General features: G+C 43.2%; 1 protein-coding gene across 1 annotated transcript in view; it reads left to right on the plus strand.

Annotated features, from left to right (window-relative positions):
* LOC126195582 (radial spoke head 1 homolog) overlaps positions 1-22,612 on the plus strand; it is a 128,422-nt gene that overhangs the window by 47,423 nt on the left and 58,387 nt on the right. Inside the window, exon 3 of the mRNA XM_049934208.1 lies at positions 18,922-19,148. Coding sequence (XP_049790165.1) covers positions 18,922-19,148 — 227 coding nt within the window. The remainder of the gene's footprint in view (positions 1-18,921; positions 19,149-22,612) is intronic.

A 22,612-nucleotide genomic window follows, 5' to 3' on the forward strand; every position in this document is an offset into this window, starting at 1 on the left:
TAAGCGGCCGCGTGTGTTGTGCGTCGGCCAGCGGAGCGGCGCGGCGGGGAAAGGCCAGTGTCCCGGACTCGAACAACGGACTCCAGCTTGCCAGTCTTCGGCTGTCAGATCTTCATCCCACTACACAGGTGACTGCTGATGTGAGGCCGTCTCCTTCCCGTCCTCACGAGTCACCCGGGTACGTAACAATCAGTCTTCAAATACCTTCTGACTACTGTCTTCTGGCGGCGAGTCTGCTGCTTGCTATTCCATTACAGCGGCGGACTTCGTGCTTCTGTGTACGATGTAGTCTCTTCCTGCATGACGGTCTTCAGCTCCGAAACTGAACTGAAAACTAATCTTCCTGCTCTTCTTGGGCCCACTGCGTCTCGCGTATTTATTCACTTCAGTTCACTGAAGGTGAACGACTTCACGGTCATTGCCTCTTCTGTCGTTTATCGACTAATAACGTCATCAGAAGATCAAAACAAACTGCAAAACGATTTAGAAAAAATATCTGAATGGTGCGAAAAGTGGCAGTTGGCCCTAAATAACGAAAAATGTGAGGTCACCCACATGAGTGCTAAAAGGAACTCGTTAAACTTCGATTACACGATCAATCAGTCTAATCTAAAAGCCGTAAATTCAACTAAATATCTAGGTACTGAAATTACGAAAAACTTACATTGGAAAGAACACATAGAAAATGTTGTACGAAAGGCTAACCAAAGGCTGCGTTTTATTGGCAGGACACTTAGAAAATGTAACAGACCTACTAAGGAGACTGCCTACACTACGCTTGTCCGTCCTCTTTTAGAATACTGCTGCGCAATGTGGGATCCTTACCAGACAGGGCTGACGGAGTACATAGAAAAAGTTCAAAGAACGGCAGCACGGTTTGTATTATTGCGAAATATGAGAGAGAGTGTCCCAGAAATGATAAAGGTTTTGGGCTGCAAATCATTAAAAGAAAGGCGTTTTTCGTTGCGACGGAATCTTCTCACGAAATTCCAGTCACCAACTTCCTCCTCCGAATGCAAAAATATTTTGTTAACACCGACCTACATAAGGCGGAACGATCACCACGATAAAATAAGTGAAATCAGCGCTCGTACGGAAAGATATAGGTGTTCATTCTTTCCGCGCGCTATACGAGATTGGAATAATAGAGAATTGTGAATGTGGTTCGATGAACCCCCTGCACGGACTTAAATGTGATTTGCAGAGTATCCATGCAGATGTAGAAAATGTTCATACAGCCATGTGAAACTGTTAGAGAACACTTTCTTTGGGATCTCGTTCAACTCGCAATTCACACCGGTATGAATGTCGGTTATCTCGTCAAAGTGTTGTCCCTCCAAGCTAATTTCTGCACTTTGTCGTTTTGTGATACGTTCGTATTGATAACGCCAAGTCTCGTCACCCGTGATGATTTTTTTTTCTACAAAATAATTATCCGCGTTTCCCATTTCAATCCAACTGCGACGGGCGTCGACACGTCATTGTTTTTGTCCAGGATTCAAATTGTGCAGGACAAACTTTGCACATACTTTTCTCTTCTTCAAAATGTACTTTGAACATTTGGTTTAGAGATGTTCTTCACTGCAAATTGTAATACAATAGTTTTGTTACACTACGGCAGTACGTTCACTACTTAACACTGGCTGTGCACTCGTGGTTTGTCGAATGTACGTCTGTTACTTACAGCCGTTCGTTCAAACTGCCACAATAGTTACTGCACAGATGTCGCTTATACGTCGGGAATAAAATCAGCCTCGGAACTTCTGGGCAGACGGAGTGATTGCGACCGTGCTATAACTCCAGTGTGTGCTTTAGTGTCTATCAATGCTATCGTTGTCTACCACCCTTCCGGAGTCGTCATCATCTGGAACGCTTTCGGCGCTAAATTCATTCTGTAGGATGCGGCAGGCTAGTAGGATGGGGGGAGGGGGGGGAGGAGGATTGTTTTGTATCCATCAGTATTATTATAGGTAACCATGCTGAATTAGAGAACTGTTATAATTGGAGACTTTTACGATCGAAAGGGCGATCCTGGGCTGACCACGTCGCCATCGGCTTCCCCGCGGCAACCAGCAAATAAGCCCGACACCGAACAGCAGTCGACTCGGAGCAGAGCAGGTGGGCTGCAGAGATCTGAAATGAGCACCGTAAGCTTGGTTTAAACTCATTCACGGGTCCTATGACTTCATCTCCAAACTCGCTACCTGTGTGTGCTCGGAGACTCGACTCACCAGTTTCCGCGCGGCCCGTTTATAACCAGAAACACGTCGCCTGAGTCTTGTCGGGTACCAGTGGACTCTACCGGCATAGAAAGAACAGCGAGTACAGAAGTGCGCGAGTATAACCGAGGACTCGCAGCACTGCCGCTATACACAGCTCTGCGGGTTCTGTCTGTACGTGACGGCTAATTAGGAATTTTGATACTGTTTTCACTAATAGATTAATTCACGAGGAAGCTTTGTGTATATAATTTACAAATATTTCGAGAAAATTGGCTGAAGTATGACGTATTAAAGTCTTTGCCGCGTTTTTCTGTCTGTATGTGACGGATGATCTCGGAACTACTGTAGGGCCTTTAACATGATTTTCTCTGATAGATTGATTCTCGGGGAAAATTTGTGTATTTAATTTATTACAGCTAAGACAGACAAGTCGTCCTGCTGTAGATACTTGTACTACCTGTGAGAAGCCAGGACAGGTCGCTGGTTATTTACAAATACCGATTGGTTAGCAGTAAATATTATTCTCGTAAAGTAAAGATCAACCGCCTTCTGTCAGAATTGTGATTTTATTTCGATTCAAGATGCAATTAGAGCCTATGGGCGAAAAGTGGGTAAATGTACCTAAACATGTTTACTCGCACTTTTCTTCAAAAATCATGCATCTGGGAATCGATGTAGATCGTCAAAGTACCTGAAGGTGAGCCCGTAGGGCTCTAAACGCATCGTGAATTGAAATCAAATTACGATTGTGACTGTATGCGATTGTTCTTTATTTTACGAAAGTAATGTAGTCGCGGAAGAAACACGGATAGAAATAGATAAAATTAAGGATCTATGTCAGAGATATATATGTCTGCTGTCAGCGATATATATCGACGTATCTATGCCATGTTAGACTCTGTCTATACCAATAGATGTAGGCACTGATTACTTGCAAGTTCAAGCTTGTGCGACAGATTTAACAGAGATTGGCTGCCCGACTACTTTTCTGGCAACAGGCAATAAGTTTCGAGTAAACATGAGTAAAAAAAAGTGGATAAAAATTGCTCAAAGGAAAGGATCAATATGATGTTTTTGGCAAATACGTTGGATCCTAAATTAGGCGTCTCTCTTCCGAATATTTATATAAAAGCACAGAAAGAAACTTTCAAATTCAAAAAGTAATACTATAGATAAATGAGGTGGATGACCTACGACCAAATTCGGCTTCTCACAGCTACAGTAATCCGAAGTCACTTGCTTCGGATTGTAGATTTTTCGAATCTTTAAGTAATTCTGAACAATATATAAATTTTCGAACACCAAAAACGTTAGCATCTTACATACTGACTGGAGCTGAAAGTATCTTTTCATTTTTTAACAATTACCTTACCTTCTTTTCAATACTGACATAATTGCTCTTCATGCTTCAGGAACAGTTAGGCTTATTGTGCATTTCCCTACTCTGAATAAGTAACTTAGGCTTCTCTAAGAATAATCTCCCGACATATAATGTTCAGTTTCAAACAGTATACTTTTAATAAACATTTCACACAATAAAATAATACTTCATCAAGTACTTTAAGTACTGCCTCATCCAATGCTAAAAATTGCGAAGTCTTTCTGTTACGCTAATAGCTTTTACGATTTTGGGACCTTTCTTTGATATAAGTGGACCAATTTTACAAGCGACCATTCCAAATTAGCTGGTTTTATTCTTAAAACTTTCGAAAACAGCAATGGATCCTCAATACGGAGCTCAGACATTAATTGACTGTTGTTGTTGTTGTGGTCTTCAGTCCTGAGACTGGTTTGATGCAGCTCTCCATGCTACTCTATCCTGTACAAGCTTCTTCATATCCCAGTACCTACTGCAACCTACATCCTTCTGAATCTGTTTAGTGTATTCATCTCTTGGTCTCCCTCTACGATTTTTACCCTCCACCCTGCCCTCCAGTACTAAATTGGTGATCACTTGATGCCTCAGAACATGTCCTACCAACCGATCCCTTCTTCTAGTCAAGTTGTGCCACAAACTTCTCTTCTCCCCAATCCTATTCAATACCTCCCCATTAGTTATATGATCTACCCATCTAATCTTCAGCATTCTTCTGTAGCACCACATTTCGAAAGCTTCTATTCTCTTCTTGTCCAAACTAGTTATTGTCCATGTTTCACTTCCATACATGGCTACACTCCATACAAATACTTTCAGAAACGACTTCCTGACACTTAAATCTATACTCGATGTTAACAAATTTCTTTCCTCATAAACTCTTTCTTTGCCATTGCCAGTCTACATTTGATATACTCTCTACCTCGACCATCATCAGTTATTTTGCTCCCCAAATAGCAAAACTCCTTTACTACCTTAAGTGTCTCATTTCCTAATCTAATTCCCTCAGCATCACCCGACTTAATTCGACTACATTCCATTATCCTCGTTTTGCTTTTGTTGATGTTCATCTTATACCCTAATTTCATGACACTGTCCATTCCGTTCAACTGCTCTTGCAAATCCTTTGCTGTCTCTGGCAGAATTACAATGTCATCGGCGAACCTCAAAGTTTTTATTTCTTATTGATTATTAATTGACTATAACCTCCGAAATTATCACATTTCAAAATCCGTTCCCGAATCCGCACAGAACATTTTTTCTTCTTTTCTGACATCTAATACAGACCGCGATTTTTCCGTCTCGGTGCTTTCAACATGGTCAGTGAAATGAAACAGGACACATTTGCTTGTATCACGCAAACATTTTCAGATGTAAACACTCGTAAACTGACTATACAGTTACTAAAAATTAGACCATTTCGAGAACTGTCAGATACGTTATCCATGACATAAATTTTAGTGATTTCTGTCATTGTTTATCAATCAAAACGATTTTCTGTCCAATACTCGAGATATATTTTCGGAGAAAATTATCAGATATAAGGGCACCTTAACTGGAATTTTAAGAAGATCCTAAGTGACGATGGTTCGCCATCAATGCGTTTCTAGAAGATCGTTGGAAAGGATCATTAAATTTAAATATCATTATATCATAATATTACGAAAAAATGGTTCAAATGGCTCTGAGCACTATGGGACTTAACTTCTGTGGTCATCAGTCCTCTAGAACTTAGAACTACTTAAACCTAACTAACCTAAGGACATCACACACACCCATGCCCGAGGCAGGATTCGAACCTGCGACTGTAGCGGTCGCGCGGTTCCAGACTGTAGCGCCTAGACACGCTCGGCCACCCCGGCCGGTATAATATTACGGTAATTAATAATATCGACATCAGTTAATGTAAGTCAAGAGCGTTTAACAGATGACTGTCACTGTGACCTAATAAAATGTCATTCACAACATAAGGGTCCAGATGACTTATGCTTTTAGCTACGCATGTCAGATATGTCGCTGTCTTTTTGTGTTCTTCCCACCATCCAAGAACATCAGTGTCCACCTCTGCATCCTTTTCGGTAACGGCGATTGAGAAGTGCAACAATATTTTGCGGTGTTTGTCCACATCTACAGCTCCATTTACATTTATACTCCGCAAGCCATCCAACGGTGTGTGGCGGAGGGCACTTTACGTGCCACTGTCATTACCTCCCTTTTCTGTTCCAGTCGCGTATGGTTCGCGGGAAGAACGACTGTCTGAAAGCCTCCGTGCGCGCTCGAATCCCTCTAATTTTACATTCGTGATCTCCTCGGGAGGTATAAGTAGGGGGAAGTAATATATTCGATACCTCATCCAGAAACGCACCCTTTCGAAACCTGGCGAGCAAGCTACATCGCGATGCAGAGCGCCTCTCTTGCAGAGTCTGCCACTTGAGTTTGGTAAACATCTCCGTAACGCTGTCACGGTTACCAAATAACCCTGTCACGAAACGCGCCGCTCTTCTTTGGATCTTCTCTATCTCCTCCGTCAACCCGATCTGGTACGAATCCCACACTGATGAGCAATACTCAAGTATAGGTCGAACGAGTGTTTTGTAAGCCACCTCCTTTGTTGATGGACTACATTTTCTAAGGACTCTCCCAATGAATCTCAACCTGGTACCCGCCTTACCAACAATTAATTTTATATGATCATTCCACTTCAAACCGTTCCGCACGCATACTCCCAGATATTTTACAGAAGTAACTGCTACCAGTGTTTGTTCCGCTATCATATAATCATACAATAAAGGATCCTTTTTTCTATGTATTCGCAATACATTACATTTGTCTATGTTAAGGGTCAGTTGCCACTCCCTGCACCAAGTGCCTATCCGCTGCAGATCTTCCTGCATTTCGCTACAATTTTCTAATGCTGCAACTTCTCTGTATACTACAGCATCATCTGCGAAAAGCCGCATGGAACTTCCGACACTATCTACTAGGTCATTTACTGTGAAAAGCAATGGTCCCGTAACAGTCCCCTGTGGCACGCCAGAGGTTACTTTAACGTCTGCAGACGTCTCTCCATTGATAACAACATGCTGTGTTCTGTTTGCTAAAAACTCTTCAATCCAGCCACACAGCTGGTCTGATATTCCGTAGGCTCTTACTTTGTTTATCAGGCGACACTGCGGAACTGTATCGAACGCCTTCCGGAAGTCAAGGAAAATAGCATCTACCTGGGAGCCTGTACCTAATATTTTCTGGGTATCATGAACAAATAAAGCGAGTTGGGTCTCACACGATCGCTGTTTCCGGAAACCATGTTGATTCCTACAGAGTAGATTCTGGGTTTCCAAAAACGACATGATACTCGAGCAAAAAACATGTTCTAAAATTCTACAACAGATCGACGTCAGAGATAGAGGTCTACAGTTCTGCGCATCTGCTCGACGACACTTCTTGAAGACTGGGACTACCTGTGCTCTTTTCCAATCATTTAGAGCCTTCCGTTCCTCTAGAGACTTGCGGTACACGGCTGTTAGAAGGGGGGCAAGTTCTTTCGCGTACTCTGTGTAGAATCGAATTGGTATCCCGTCAGGTCCAGTGGACTTTCCTCTGTTAAGTGATTCCAGTTGCTTTTCTATTCCTCGGACACTTATTTCGATGTCAGCCATTTTTTCGTTTGTGCGAGGATTTAGAGAAGGAACTGCAGTGCGGTTCAAATTGTTCAAATGGCTCTGAGCACTATGCGACTCAACTTCTGAGGTCATCAGTCGCCTAGAACTTAGACCTAATTGGCTGGCTCTGAGTACTATGGGACTTAACATCTTAGGTCATCAGTCCCCTAGAACTTAGAACTACTTAAACCTAACTAACCTAAGGACATCACACACGTCCATACCCGAGGCAGGATTCGAACCTGCGACCGTAGCAGCCCCGCGGTTCCGGACTGCAGCGCTAGAACCGCACGGCCACTGCGGCCGGCTAGAACTAATTAAACCTAACTAACCTAAGGTCATCACACACATCCAAGCCCGAGGCAGGATTCGAACCTGCGACCGTAGCGGTCGCTCTGTTCCTGACTGTAGCGCCCAGAACCGCACGGCCACTCCGGCCGGCTGCAGTGCGGTCTTCCTCTGTGAAACAGCTTTGGAAAAAGGTGTTTAGTATTTCAGCTTTACGCGTGTCATCCTCTGTTTCAATGCCATCATCATCCCGGAGTGTCTGGATGTGCTGTTTCGAGCCACTTACTGATTTAATGTAATACCAGAACTTCCTAGGATTTTCTGTCAAGTCGGTACATAGAATTTTACTTTCGAATTCACTGAACGCTTCACGCATAGCCCTCCTTACGCTAACTTTGACATCGTTTAGCTTCTGTTTGTCTGAGAGGTTTTGGCTGCGTTTACACTTGGAGTAAAGCTCTCTTTGCTTTCGCAGTAGTTTCCTAAACTTGTTGTTGAACCACGGTGGGTTTTTCCCGTCCCTCACAGTTTTACTCGGCACGTACCTGTCTAAAACGCATTTTACGATTGCCTTGAAGTTTTTCCGTAAACACTCAACATTGTCAGTGTCGGAACAGAAATTTTCGTTTTGATCTGTTAGGTAGTCTGAAATCTGCCTTCTATTACTCTTGCTAAACAGATAAACCTTCCTCCCTTTTCTTATAATCCTATTAACTTCCATATTCAGGGATGCTGCAACGGCCTTATGATCACTGATTCCCTGTTCTGCGCTTACAGAGTCGAAAAGTTCGGGTCTGTTTGTTATCAGTAGGCCCAAGACGTTATCTCCACGACTTGGTTCTCTGTTTAATTGCTCGAGGTAATTTTCGGATAGTGCACTCAGTATAACGTCACTCGATGCTCTGTCCCTACCACCCGTCCTAAACATCTGAGTGTCCCAGTCTATATCTGGTAAATTGAAATCTCTACCTAAGACTATAACATGCTGAGAAAATTTATGTGAAATGTATTCCAAATTTTCTCTCAGTGGTTCTGCCACTAATCCTGCTGAGTCGGGAGGTCGGTGAAAGGAGCCAATTATTAACCTAGCTCGGTTGTTGAGTGTAACCTCCACCCATAATAATTCACAGGAACTATCCACTTCTACTTCACTACAGGATAAACACAGTGTTAGGACTCCATCGCAATTAGAAGTGTATTATCATGTTAGTGGCATGAATCTTTGAAACTGTGCTGAGCTTTGGCAAAAGACGCAAATTTCAGTACGGTAACAAAAGAAGTGTAGATTTTACCCAAACTCACCACTGTTGGCACACTCCTGCACAATTTAGTAACGGAATGAGTCGACGGATAGGAAGCGACGTCAGCGCTACCGTCCTCAGACTCGTCATACATGTGGAATCATAGGGAGGGCTGGGGTGTGTGTGTGTGGTAAGGGGGGGGGGGAGGGCGGGGGAAGGGGACATTATAGCAGTGACGTAACGTGATGCCTTGATTTCTGAGGCATGCAACCCTCAGCTTTGGACTCGAATTCACTCCGTTTCTGATGTCTCTGGGTGCAACGCACACGTAGAGTAAGTCCTCAACCTTATTCTGATACACACACTTATACATAGATAAGCGTACACACATCATGACTTCATATTTTCTTCAGCCTCAGTTCACAGAAGTGATACCATACCAGCTTCGGCTTTTTAGCAAGTCATCATCTGACGATCTGTTTAAAAAAAGGCAAAAGGAGGATAATAACATTACGGATTGACCTTCAACCGCCCAAGCACCTCTTCAATTGCGACATGTACCCATCTTCGATCGATTAGCACATTGTAAGGCAGCATTAGTATCATGTAACTACAAATGCAGAATGTCAATTAATTTGAACAATCAGAGAAGCACATAGCAATGTATACGCTGTTGACGTTACTGTTGCAGTGAAACACCCTTTAGTCACCGAATAAGTCACCCAGAAAGATCATAAGAAGAGGCTACGGCGTACTTGTATAAAGTGACGTCAGACTGGCGAGTAACGTGGGGTTCTTGGAAGTTGTTGTTTTAGCAAGGCCTTTCCGTGGGCATCGCGAAAATCGCGGACTCTGGCTGACTCCAACGACTCTTGGTCGTGAAAGAAGGAGTCAAGGCTGCAAGCATAGGCAAGATCACTCTGCTTTCTTTAGTCATCGATGAAGGACGGTATTTGCTAGGTGATTAGTAGTATGGTATCTTGATCAACTGCAAGTGCCTTTATTAATAGTATCCTACTTCAAAATTGTAGGTAGGTATAGAGTATCTGATCAAAAGTAACTGGACACCTATTAGTGGACATTCATATAGGGGGTGTTCAACATTCGACTTTATGTTGGCTTGAACTGTGTTGGGGAGGCTTTCAGTGCGATGTCTGTATGTCTGAGGAGGAATGGCAGCTCATTCACTCTCAAGAGCCGAAAAGAGACAAAGTAATGATTCTACACCTAGAGGTCTGGAGCGAAGCCGACGTTCTGACTGATCCCAAAGGAGTTCCGTTGGATTCACGTCGGGATTCTGGGCAGGCCAGTCCATATGAGGAATGTTGTTGTCTAGAAACAGATTCTACTGCACGCAGTACACAGTCCTGTAAAATCAGTCCATATCCTTCCACATTTAGCGTTTTCTTGAGCGTTGTGGGAGGACCAAACCCTAGCCTCGATAAACACGTCCATATACCGTAACACCATTTCTTTCCGTACTACAGCGTTGCCAGTTAACATTTTCCAGGCATTTGCGTAATCCAAAGACTTCATTCCGATCACCATTGGATAAAGTGTGATTCATCTTTCCAAATCACTCGTTTTCGGTCATCCACCGTCCAGTGGCGTCGGTCATTACCCCACCTCAAGTGCTACTTAACTCTGATTACAGAAATGTGCTCCACCACTGTACCCCATTCTTTTTTACTCCTTTTGCACAGCCACTGTGCTAGCTGGACTGGTGGTAGCATTTTGAAACTCGCGCGTGGTTTCCTCCGCTGTTTTCATGATATTTTTACAACCATTCTCTTCAATGCTTAACGGTCCTCGTCCGCCATCACGTGAGGCCTGTCTGGCCTTGTTTTAACTGTGGCTGCTCCTATACGTTTCCACTTCACAATCACATCACCAAAATACGAGTAAAACGGCTTTAGAAGTACTGAAATGATTGTGATCGGTTTGTTGCGCCCTCCCGCCGGAGGTTCGAGTCCTCCCTCGTGATTGGGTGTGTGTGTTGTCCTTAGCATAAGTAGTGTGTAAGGCTAGGGACTGACGACCTCAACAGTTTGGTCCTTTAGAAATTCACACACATCTGAATTTGAACATTTGTTGCGCAGGTTCGAAGTCAGACCGACCCATTCGGCTGTTACTGTTTTTCCACCAACAACACAATACCCCCAGCCTGCTCTTATACTGGCAGGCCCGCCTCTCGTGACTTTCTAGTGGTCAGCGCAGCATTAAATACGGCTGATCAAACAGTGTATGAGTGAGGTACATAATCCTCAAGTGAAGTACTTGGTAGAGACGCATATAACAGTAAAATAAAATTGTGAAATTTAAATTGTATACGCCATTTATTTATGGTTCAATAGCAACCACTATCGACCATTACAACAACATAAATGCTCTGACGAATTACATATTTTGCAGACACGCGTACTCATTCCCTGCGTCATGTTTTCTTACACCAGCTTCTAAATCCATTCGCAATATAAATACCGTGTGTTCTACTACCAGCGCGCCTCATATGTGACTGAAAAGAACCGAGGCTGTGTAGTGGGTCGGGTCTCGAACAGCCCGCTCAACCCATTGGGGCAGTATACGGAGCATAAAAAAAAAAGTTTACATATCACAAAAAGCGGCTAACGTTCCATCACACCTACGAGGAGTGGTTGTAAGGTTCTCACCTCGAAGAAATCAAGCTTCTACATCCAAACTTGCTGATGATGTCAGCCCTTCCCTGCGCATTCACCACTGAACTCCAGACATTTTACTCAGCGATGGATTACTGGGAAGAGACCTCCGTTTGGAAGGTCTGCGTTTTGGTTAGTCAGGAAAATGCCTCTGTTTGAAAATCACCTCGTCGTCATTCTGGAAATATCTGGCACTCAATGATTTTCTTCATTCAGAGAAAAGGAAGGAGTCACAGCGTGTAGCGTCAGGAGAATACGGGGAATGGGGGGGGGGGGGGGGGGGCAAAACTTGATACCCCCAAAAAAGCAGCGTAAGTGACTGTGTGCCGTTTATAATGAGGTGAGTCGTTGTCGTTGACCAAAACCACTCTCTTGAGTTCATTCCCGCAATGCTTCGTCTTGACAACCTCGTGTAACCTCGTCAGGTGATTTGGGAAGTATGCTCCTGTGACATCTTGCCCCTTACGAGTATACTCGGTTATTACTACACCCATCCAGCACCACTTCGCCACATGATTGTTGGGTCTTTGTCTTTTTCGGAGCTGCTGAGTCTACATGTTCCCGCTACTTCCTTTGCTTCTTTGTCTCACGATCATACACTCAACACTCGTACACAATGATTAGGCAACTGAAGAAGTCATCTCAATTGACCTGACAATTTTGTATGGGTGTGAGCAGTCGCAGAACATAGTGGTCGGCGACCTTTGTCATATTCAGAATGTCATGCAAGATGCTGGAAACGCATCTATGGCATTTTATCTTTTCCCACTACATCTCGTGATGACTGGGTGTTGTGTTCTGTCCTTAGGTTAGTTAGGTTTAAGTAGTTCTAAGTTCTAGGGGACTGATGACCATAGCTGTTAAGTCCCATAGTGCTCAGAGCCATTTGAACCACTACATCTCGATTGCGATAAGCTGGTTTTTGAACACCAGGGTCTCCTCTTGCGATTCCTGGTTCTTCACGAAGAGATGGTTCTCCACTTCATTCTTCATCATACAGTCTTGTTCCACCACACTAGAAGTGCCTGCGCCAATTAATCACTGTGTCATAAGATGGTTCACTTAGTCTCATACTTCCATCAACTCAACATGCATTGTTGCAGTGCAGCTGCCCTTCAAATGTAAATAACGGATTGCCACATAGTACTCCGCTTTATCAATGGGCTGCGCCATTTTGTTTTGGCTTCTGTAGCAGCATGTTACGGTACTGTGGAGGGGGGATTTCAGTGTGTACCAGGACCTGCAAAAGAAACAAAAAATTAATTACGTAACTTTACGTATTCGACGGTACAATTAGAACTTCTTGAATACCTCTCGTAGTCTATTACATACGTATTTCATTTCAACAGTCTGTGGTATATAGTGACGATAAACATTTTTGTTACACACATTTGTTTTACAGACAACAGCAAATATAAATTTGTAAGGTTATTGCTAATTTATTTACATGTTTCCACTAATTTACTCATAATTTGGCACTGGACAAATATCGTTTCTTTAACACCAGTGATCACTATATATAATATGGGAACTGATCTGATAAACGAAATGTGTAGAGTCAATTTGTCGATTTTTCGTAGGAAGCACAAATCTTGAATATTCTGAATGACGTTCTTGTTTGCTAGCTGGGTTTCTATCATTCAGTGTACAATTGCTGTATGTGTGTAGCTTTCAGTCTTTCTACGGCAGGTCCGTGCTTTTACCTTGTTGATAATGTATCAGTGTAACGGTTAACCATATTAATTAGATAAATTACATACTGATTTGTTGCTATCTATACGTATTGAGAATACACGCCACAGTCATGGTGTTCAAAAATCAATTATTGATGGAATAGTAATCTGTGGTAGGTAGAATCGTAATTGAGGAGCAGTGATGTAGCTATACCAACAGATGCCAGGGCAAACTTCGATTTTCCATCCCCCACCCTCTCTCCCAGCTAACAACTCCCCATTCTTTGTTTAATCCCTATCAGTGCTTCGCCTGTTTATTTGCTTAATGAGTCAACATGACATTACAGTGAACTAGAAGGCCCACATTTCAATAATTTTTTCGTAAGGTACATTTCAAAAAGTAGAGCAGCATACAGTCAAAAGTCGCAAAGCGTGTAACAAATACACGGCTCTTTTTTCATTGTGTCATGGCCGACCAACGCAAATCCATAGCAAACAAAACAACAAACGCAAAATATACTGTTTACATTTGCGTTGCGCTCAGTCACTCGACATTACGAGAATGGTTCCATTTACAGTTCGGACCCGATAACTTGGCGGTTGGCCGCGGGCGTAAACAAACGAGAACATAGCAAAGCCAGTGGGCTGAGGAGCGGTTCGGAGAACAAGGCTGGTAACCTACACCACTGTTTTGTGCTCCCGTGAAAGCACAATTGATACGTGGTCATAGGGATCGCCGACCGCTTTTGGTGTTTTGAGAGCCGTTCCTGAGGCCCCGTAATGCACCAGGATTAGTCTCTTCACTCATTTCAAACCTAGAAAACAACGAGCAACGTGTAGTCGAAAGTAAAGCGGAGTACGCAAGGCATTTGGTGACGGCTACCGCCAGATCGCTTGTTGAGGCTGACAGTGTCGTAAACAAGATATTTCAGTCCTAAACTCTGCTGGTGTCTTACGTTGAATACATCCTATATCTAAAACTACCGCGATAGTAATGGTCGACAAAACAAACAGTCGACCGTGTACCCGGAAGGTACACGCTATGGCACAGTTACTCAACACAATCTAGTCTGAATCTCAAGACCGCCCTTTAAATATCTCCGTCCGTGTTCTCATTTTAGTGCTCTCCAATGCATTCCCAATTCCTTTTCCTCCTCCTTCTCCTCTTGCTTCTTCTTCTTCCATCACTCTTTTTTTTTACTCTCACTCTCTCTCTTTTTTGCGTGTCACAAAATCGCGCCCCCACGGTAACGGTGTCCCCGGCTGCAATGCTCTAGTTTCACCACTGTCTGGGACAGGTAGCTGAATACATTACCATACAGTGACACAAAAGTGCTGCTTTCGGTTTCCAGTCCACTTTGCTGTATACAGGGTGGTTAGAAACAGTGTGAGGAAGCTTGTAAAGGTGTTGCTGGGGAGGTTGTGCTGCGAAATAATTGTTAAGAAAAAATTCGATACATTGTGCTTTTTCCAAGTTATTTAGTATTGAAATTAGCCAATCAGGTCGTAGAGCTCGCAACTTCCAGCAGCCTGCCAGAGACAGTGTCGCAAAACTGTTCTTCGTTTGGTTTCCTCAGACCGAACAATAGTAGTTTTTGCTCACGTAGCTTAAATTTATCACTCCCGAAAAAGGTACATTTTAACTGACAATGAGCATTTCAACAAGCTGTAACTCAAGGACTCACAGATGTTTTGTCCATTAACGCATTGCAGCGCGTGCAAGGGCTTGAATCTGCGCACGCAGCGTCCTGATTGGCTAACTTCAATGCTATATAACTCGGAAACGGCGCACCGAATCGAATTTTTTTCGTAACAACTATTTCTCAGCACAAACTCCCCTGCAACAGTCTTACAAGATTTTCAAACTGTTTCTGGCCACACTGTACGCCGAGAACGAGTCAAAAAAAATTTATTGTACTTTTCAGCCTTGGGTGAAACAAATAATATGTTTACCAGTTTCTTCTCCTTAGCAACAGAAATTTGTTAACATGCAATATAAATTTAAGTGTTGTAAAAAGCTTTTTTAAGCTATTTTTATTGCGCTTAGCCTTGTACGGTAGTGAAACGTGGACGATAAGCAGTTCAGACAAGAAAAGAACAGAAACCTATGAAATGTTGTGGTACAGAAGAAAGTTAAAAATTAAATGGGTAGACCGAATAACGAATGACTCGCCCAGATGGTCGAGCACGTTAACGCGCCACTTCCGGCATTCGGAGAGCAAGCCTGCGCTGGGTCGAATCCGCCTCGCGTATAAACGAGGGCTGGTGAGCTGGCCAGCCTGTATGTGGTTTTTAGGCGGTTTCCCACGCCCAACTACGAAAATACCGGACTAGTATCTACGTCCCGGCCGGCCGCTGTGGCCGAGCGGTTCTAGGCGCTTCAGCCTGGAACCGCACTGCTGCTAAGGTCGCAGGTTCGTATCCTGCCTCGGGCATGGATGTGTGTGATGTCCTTAGGTTAGTTAGGTTTAAGTAGTTCTAAGTCCGGGGACTGATGACCTCAGATGTTAAGTCCCATAGTGCTTAGAGCCACTTTGAACCTACGTCCCGCCTCAGATACGCGCTACACAAGCGTTTAGAATACCTTCTCGTAACTAAACATGAGGTTTATTCTAGACGCAGACACATGTGTTGTACAAATTCCGTCCCGCGGAAAACGGTGGCGTCAGAGTGTGCATCCGGCCACCAGCAGTCACAATCATTGCTAAAACCCATATAACAATGGCAATGCTGCAGATAAATGGCAAAAGGCAAGGAAGATGAAGGAGAGGGAGATGAATTAACTAACGAGAAGGTACTGAATCGAACAGGAGAATTTTCTCTGCCTCGTGATGACTGGGTGTTGTGTGCTGTCCTTAGGTTAGTTAGGTTTAAGTAGTTCTAAGTTCTAGGGGACTGATGACCATAGATGTTAAGTCCCATAGTGCTCAGAGCCATTTTTTTTTTTTGAACTGGAGAAAAAATAAATTTGTGGCGCAACTTGACTAAAACGAGAAATTGGTGCATGGGACACATCGTTAGGAATTATCAGTTTGGTAATGGAAGGAAGCGTAAATTGTAGAGGGAGAGCAAGATATGAATACAGTGAGCAGACTCAAAGCTGTGCATGTTGTAGCAGCTATGCAGAAATGAAGCTGGCACAGATACACTGGCTCGGAGAGCTCCATCAAAGCAGTTATAGCAAGTTATCATCAGACGATTTGAATACGTCACGTAGTATGTCGTCAAACTATAACTCAACATGCCAGGAGAGGTGCTGACAATCTTGAGGCTAAAAATCACGATAAAAGAATGTTGTCATTATATTCTCCTTAGACGCAATGACTAATCTGGGTGAATCAATAACTTAATCGCTTATTTCTAAACGAGGACAATTCGTGATTAATAAATTATTCAGGAAAAAAGAAAAAATTTCACATTTCTTTGATAATTGGCGAATTTCTTTCTGCCATCTGAAACAATTCGTTTTCTGTACTGTGTAAGGCTAATATTATCTTCTCTGAAAAACATGGTGATTTTTAGGTTGCCGAGGTCTCCATTTATAACAATAAGTGAGAAAGCATGTCTATTTTCCAAGCGCAATAAAAGTAATTTTAAGAAAATTTGTCTTTCCTGAGCGTACTGTTAAACACAAATGCATTTAAAATTAAATTTCACTTTTCAGCGGATTGTGTGCTGATAAGAAGCTTCCTGATTGATTAAAACTATGTGTCGGACCGAGACTCGAACTCGGGATCTTTGCCTCTTTTGGGAAAGCGCTCTACTGACTGGACTTGTGTAAGGTTTGGAAGGTAGGTGACGAGATACTGGTCGAAGAATGAGCTGTGAGGATGGATTGTGAGTCGTGCCTGTGAACCGGCACGGTAGCTCAGCGTGTTTGGTCAGAGGGTTACCTGCCTCTGTAATAATAGAACTTAGTTAACAGATCAACTATCAACTTGAACAAGTGTCACAGGACGTCCGCCCCGAGCAAATACAACGATCAATTACGAACAAAAACAAGATCCATAATAAAAAAAAAAAGTAGCTCAATTGGTAGAGCACTTGCACGCAAAAGGCAAAGGTTTCGACTTCGAGTCTCGGTCTCACATGCAGTTTTAATCTGCCAGAAAGTTTCAGAAATTTGCATTATTACCATAAATATTCGCGTTATGAAATACGTTTAAATGACAACCAAATAACTTGCTGTATCTCAGTGTTCCTGAACGTAAACCACTGAATATGTTTAATATTAACTTTACAGCTCTTAAGTATTCAGGAAATTTATACAAAAATTAATACAAAACATTTAAAAAAGATGACTGATTATAGGCACTTCTCAGTCAACTTCATCCACTCCTGCATTAGACCATGTCTCCAGCTAATGAAAGACTTCATACTGTGAACCCATAATATATTACAATAATTTCCCAGTAAGAACTTTCTTTTTCTAGTTTATGGGACGTTCTTCTGTGTGAGAAAGCCCAGACACCTTGTAGGGGAATATGTTCTGGCCTTCGCTAATGTATGTATGGACTCGAAGTCTTCTGGTGTAGGGCCGAGGAACAACTGGCCTAGATACTCACACTAAAGAAACTATTCGAGCGCAAATAATACTCCGTCCTTCTCTAGTACCTTTTCCCATTCTTTCATCTGATGTGACAACCTTTTCGCATAAAGGTATCCATCATGAATTTAAAATCGACTGTTTCCCTTGTTTTCGCTACATAAACTTTAAAGCGATCAAGGCTGCTGGATTCGGTGATAAGTGGCATACATTAAGCACTCGGTCGCAGATTCACAACATTCATTTTACGACACCAGAGTCGCATACATGTAGTAGATAAGAGTGCCCTCTAATGGAGAATTAGTGGTAGATTTAGTCATATTTGCCACTGTCAAGATCAATAACATTATTATAACGGAATGACTGCGAATTTGGCCTACATTGCATTGCCGAACAAGCAGAGTTCTCTTATTTTTTGTGTTTTGAGGACGAAACCCTCAATGTAATGATATAGAAAAGCACACACTTCATTAGGACCTTTGGCCATTATGATAACAATAAAACACATCTTCATATGTTTAATATAGTGTATATCAAAATCAAAATCTCACAACTGCCTGAGATAAAAGATTTCTTGCACCGGCAAATGTGGAAGTGGGGGGTTGTGCATATACTCAAATAAGAGGGTCAAACAGTCTTTGTAAATTTTGGACACTTTTCTCATTGCAGTGGAAAGCATTATAAAGCCACCTTTTATGGATAAACATTCTTTGTAATACCTCAATGAAAGCCTTTGCGGTACACAAAATACAACAGGATACCTTACTAAAAAAGTAATCATGCTTACCTTGTTTCGTTGTCTTGTTTTTTATATCATTTGAAACTTCAGACTCAGAATCTTAATATTATTGTGGAACTGTTAATCAAAGTTTACAACAACAATCACCAATTGGTTCAGCATCATTCGAGATCTATCACGTTTATTTCATAAACGTGACAGCTCCTGGAATTGTTCCCTGTTAGAATGGAATCCGAAATTGATTCCACCCTCTACATGTAGCAAGGCAATGATAGCATCCCATTTTCATTCCAGTCGATGCATCTATGTCTCAATAAACCGAAACCATCAAAGCTGCCTTTTCACTATTTAACGAGTTATCCCATTAATAATAATAAGCAGCTCCATTGCTTCGAAGAGATTTTTTACTTTTTCACCTGATGCTGTGTGTTTGTTGGCATTGGTTATAATACTGGAAAAAGAGCTAATTCGCCGTGTGCCCAGTGTGTGGTTTCTGACAGGCGACTGGCGGTACGACGCGCGCCACGGCTACGGCACGTACTACTACCCGAACGGCGATGAGTACGAGGGCACGTGGTACCGCGGCCTGCGCCACGGACTGGGCACGTACGTGTTCGTCGAGTCCGGCACGCGCTTCATGGGCACCTGGGTCAAGGGCCGCATGCTGGGACCCGGCCAGCTGCTCTTCCCGCGGCACCGCTTCCACGGATCCTTCAAGAGCAACACGGTGAGTCGCGCCTGCACGAATCCGTGAGGGGAAAAAAATGCAGGTTTCCTAATCAAAACTGATGTCTTCTGTCCATAAAGTTCGTCCATCACTACAAGTACAGCGTTCTCCAACCTACCCAGTTTTTTGCCATTCTTTTGGTTGCTCCGTCTGATGCTTTTACACCAAAGATCCAAAGAAACGGTTACATCTGCCCAGATGTGCCGTAACACGACGTGGCATGGACTCGACCAATGTCTCGAGTAGTGCTGGAAGGAAATGACACCATGAATCCTGCAGAGCTGTCCATAAATTCGTAAGAGTACAAAGGGGTGGAGATTTCTTCTGAACAGCACGTTGCAAGACGTACCAAATATGCTCGATAATGTTCATGTCTGGGACGCTTGGTGACGAGCGGAAGTGTTTAAACTCAGAAGAGTGTTCCTGGAGCTACCCTGTAGCAATTCTGGACGTGTAGGGTCTCGCATTGTCCTGCTGGAATTTCCCATGTCCGTCGGAATGTACAATGGACATGAACGGATGCAGGTGATCGGACAGGATGTTTACGTGCGGGTCACCTGTCAGAGTAGTACATAGACGTATCAGGGGTCCATGTCACTCCAACTGCACTCGCACCCACACCATTACAGAACTCCACCAGTTTGAACAGTCCCCTGCTGACATGCAGGGTCCATGGATTCATGACGTTGTCACCATATCGTACACGTCGCCGGCCGGGGTGGCCGAGCGGTTCTAGGCGCTACAGTCTGGAACCGCGCGATCGCTACGTCGTAGGTTCGAATCTTGCCTCGGGCGTGGATGTGTGTGATGTCCTTAGGTTAGTTAGGTTTAAGTAGTTCTAAGTTCTAGGGGACTCATGACCTCAGAAGTTAAGTCCCATAGTGCTCAGAGGCATTTGAACCATTTGACCGTACATGTCCATCCGCTAGATACAATTTGAAACGAGACTCGTCCGACCAGGCAACATGTTTCCAGTCTTCAACAATCCAATATCTGTGTTGACGAGCCCAGGCGTGGCATACAGCTTTGGATCGTGCAGTCATCAAGGGTACACCAGTGGGCCTTCGGCTGCGAAAGTCTATAGCGACGACGTTTTGTTGAATGGTTCGCACGCTGACACTAGTTGATGGCCCAGCATTTAAATCTGCAGTAGCTTGCGGAAAGTTGCACTTCAGTCACGTCGAATGATTGTCTTCAATCGTCGTTGGTCCCGTTCTTGCAGGATCTTTTTCCGTCCGCAGTAATGTCGGAGATCTGATGTTTTACCGGATTCCTGATGTTCACGGTATAATCGTGAAATGGTCGTACAAGAAAATCCCCACTTCATCGCTACTTCGGAGATGCTGTGTCCCATCGCTCGTGCGCCGACTCTAACATCACGTTCAAACTCAATTAAATCTCGATAACCTACGATTGTAGCAGCAGTAACCGATCTAACAACTGCACCAGACACTTGTCCTACATAGGCGTTGCCGACCACAGCGTCGTATTCTGCCTGTTTACATGTCGGTATTTGAATACGAAGGCCTATACCAGTTTCTTTGGCGCTTCAGTGTGTCTTAGTGCTGTCAATTGCCTCCTGTCTTCATCTTCCTGTGTCCATTTTCCCACTTGATATTCCTTCTGGTCCATCTTTTATGATGCAAACTCTGTTGATACCTTGTCGACCCATGAGAGCGGCTTGTCAAATATTTATCAAAGAAGATCGCCAAATAGCCATACGCACTTCAGATGTTATTTTCTTTTATTTTGACTGCCAGTTTCGCATTTCAGCATGTCATCTTCATACTCCATATGCGCTTATGTACAGACGTTCAGATTGTGGGCTTTCAAATAATGATGAAATGAGATGGAGTGATGGTGCATGGCCCTCATCTACGTACCGTTTGAGTCATGGTAAAATATTAAAAGTTTGGCTGCTTTTGTTGTCTAGGGCTGGGATAGGTAGTTGCCGCATTACAGGCCAAATACTGCTGAGTCTACAGTACACAATATGAATATACACATCAATCGAATGGTCGAAGGATCCTATCACTCGGCAGTTGCGAATTTTGATTGAATAGACATTTATAAATCAAAGATTGTAATTAAATAAATTCTGCAGGTACTATTTTAACGACTTTAAATAATGGGTGCGGTAGCAGAAGTACCTTTAAGAATGCCTTTTATTACTGTAAAACACTTATTGGTGTCGATGGCCCAGCAATTAAATAAAATATAATTTGAATAACAGGGAAACAATAGATTACTACTTCACGTAATTAGTTATGAACAGCAACATAGCTCGCGAGATATTCACTTCTAAACGCATACTACGTCTTCACTACAGAAGCCACGGAAATCTGACAAGTGCACAAGTCGGCACTACGAAATATTTCTATCTCCCGCTACTACACGCAAAACTGCTCCACTCTCCAAGTCTTTCCCGCGACTGTGCGTCCGTCGCGCCGTACCGTCCTGGACTCTCCCGTGTCCTCTCCTGTACTGTCCCTCGTGCCGCACTGCCCAGAACTGCCCCGTCCTCCTCCCAACGACGCTGCTCCTCCACTTCAGTAGTCACCTGCTGTAGTAGCGAGCGCTGTGACTGGCTAGAGTGCTCCCGCCATCTCTTGAAGCCAACGCACACTCACAAACATAATGAAACACACTCGAAATACTGGTTTTACATTTAAATAACTTTAAATTAAATAAATATTCCTACGGATGGACCATAAACACGATCTAACACACATTGTTTGTTGTTGTGGTCTTCAGTCCTGAGACTGGTTTGATGCAGCTCTCCATGCTACTCTATCCTGTGCTAGCTTCTTCATCTCCCAGTACCTACTGCAGCCTACATCCTTCTGAATCTGTTTAGTGTATTCATCTCTTGGTCTCCCTCTACGATTTTTACCCTCCACGCTGCCCTCCTATACTAAATTGGTGATCCCTCGATGTCTCAGAACATGTCCTACCAACCGATCCGTCTTCTGGTCAAGTTGTGCCACAAACTCCTCTTCTCCCCAATTCTATTCAGTACCTCCTCATTAGTTATGTGATCTACCCATCTAATCTTCAGCATTCTTCTGTAGCACCACATTTCGAAAACTTCTATTCTCTCCTTGTCCAAACTATTTATCGCCCATGTTTCACTTCCATACATGGTTACACTCCATACAAATACTTTCAGAAACGACTTCCTGACACTTAAATCAATACTCGATGTTAACAAATTTGTCTTCTTCAGAAACGCTTTACTTGCCATTGCCAGTCTACATTTTATAACCTCTCTACTTCGACCATCATCAGTTATTTTGCTCCCCAAATAGCCGAACTCCTTTACTACTTTAAGCCTCTCATTTCCTAATCTAATTCCCTCAGCATCACCTGACTTAATTCGACTACATTCCATTATCCTTGTTTTGCTTTTGTTGATGTTCATCTTATACCCTCCTTTCAAGACACTGCCCATTCCGTTCAACTGC

This window comes from Schistocerca nitens, chromosome 7 (assembly GCF_023898315.1).
Source record: "Schistocerca nitens isolate TAMUIC-IGC-003100 chromosome 7, iqSchNite1.1, whole genome shotgun sequence".
Lineage (NCBI taxonomy): Eukaryota > Metazoa > Arthropoda > Insecta > Orthoptera > Acrididae > Schistocerca > Schistocerca nitens.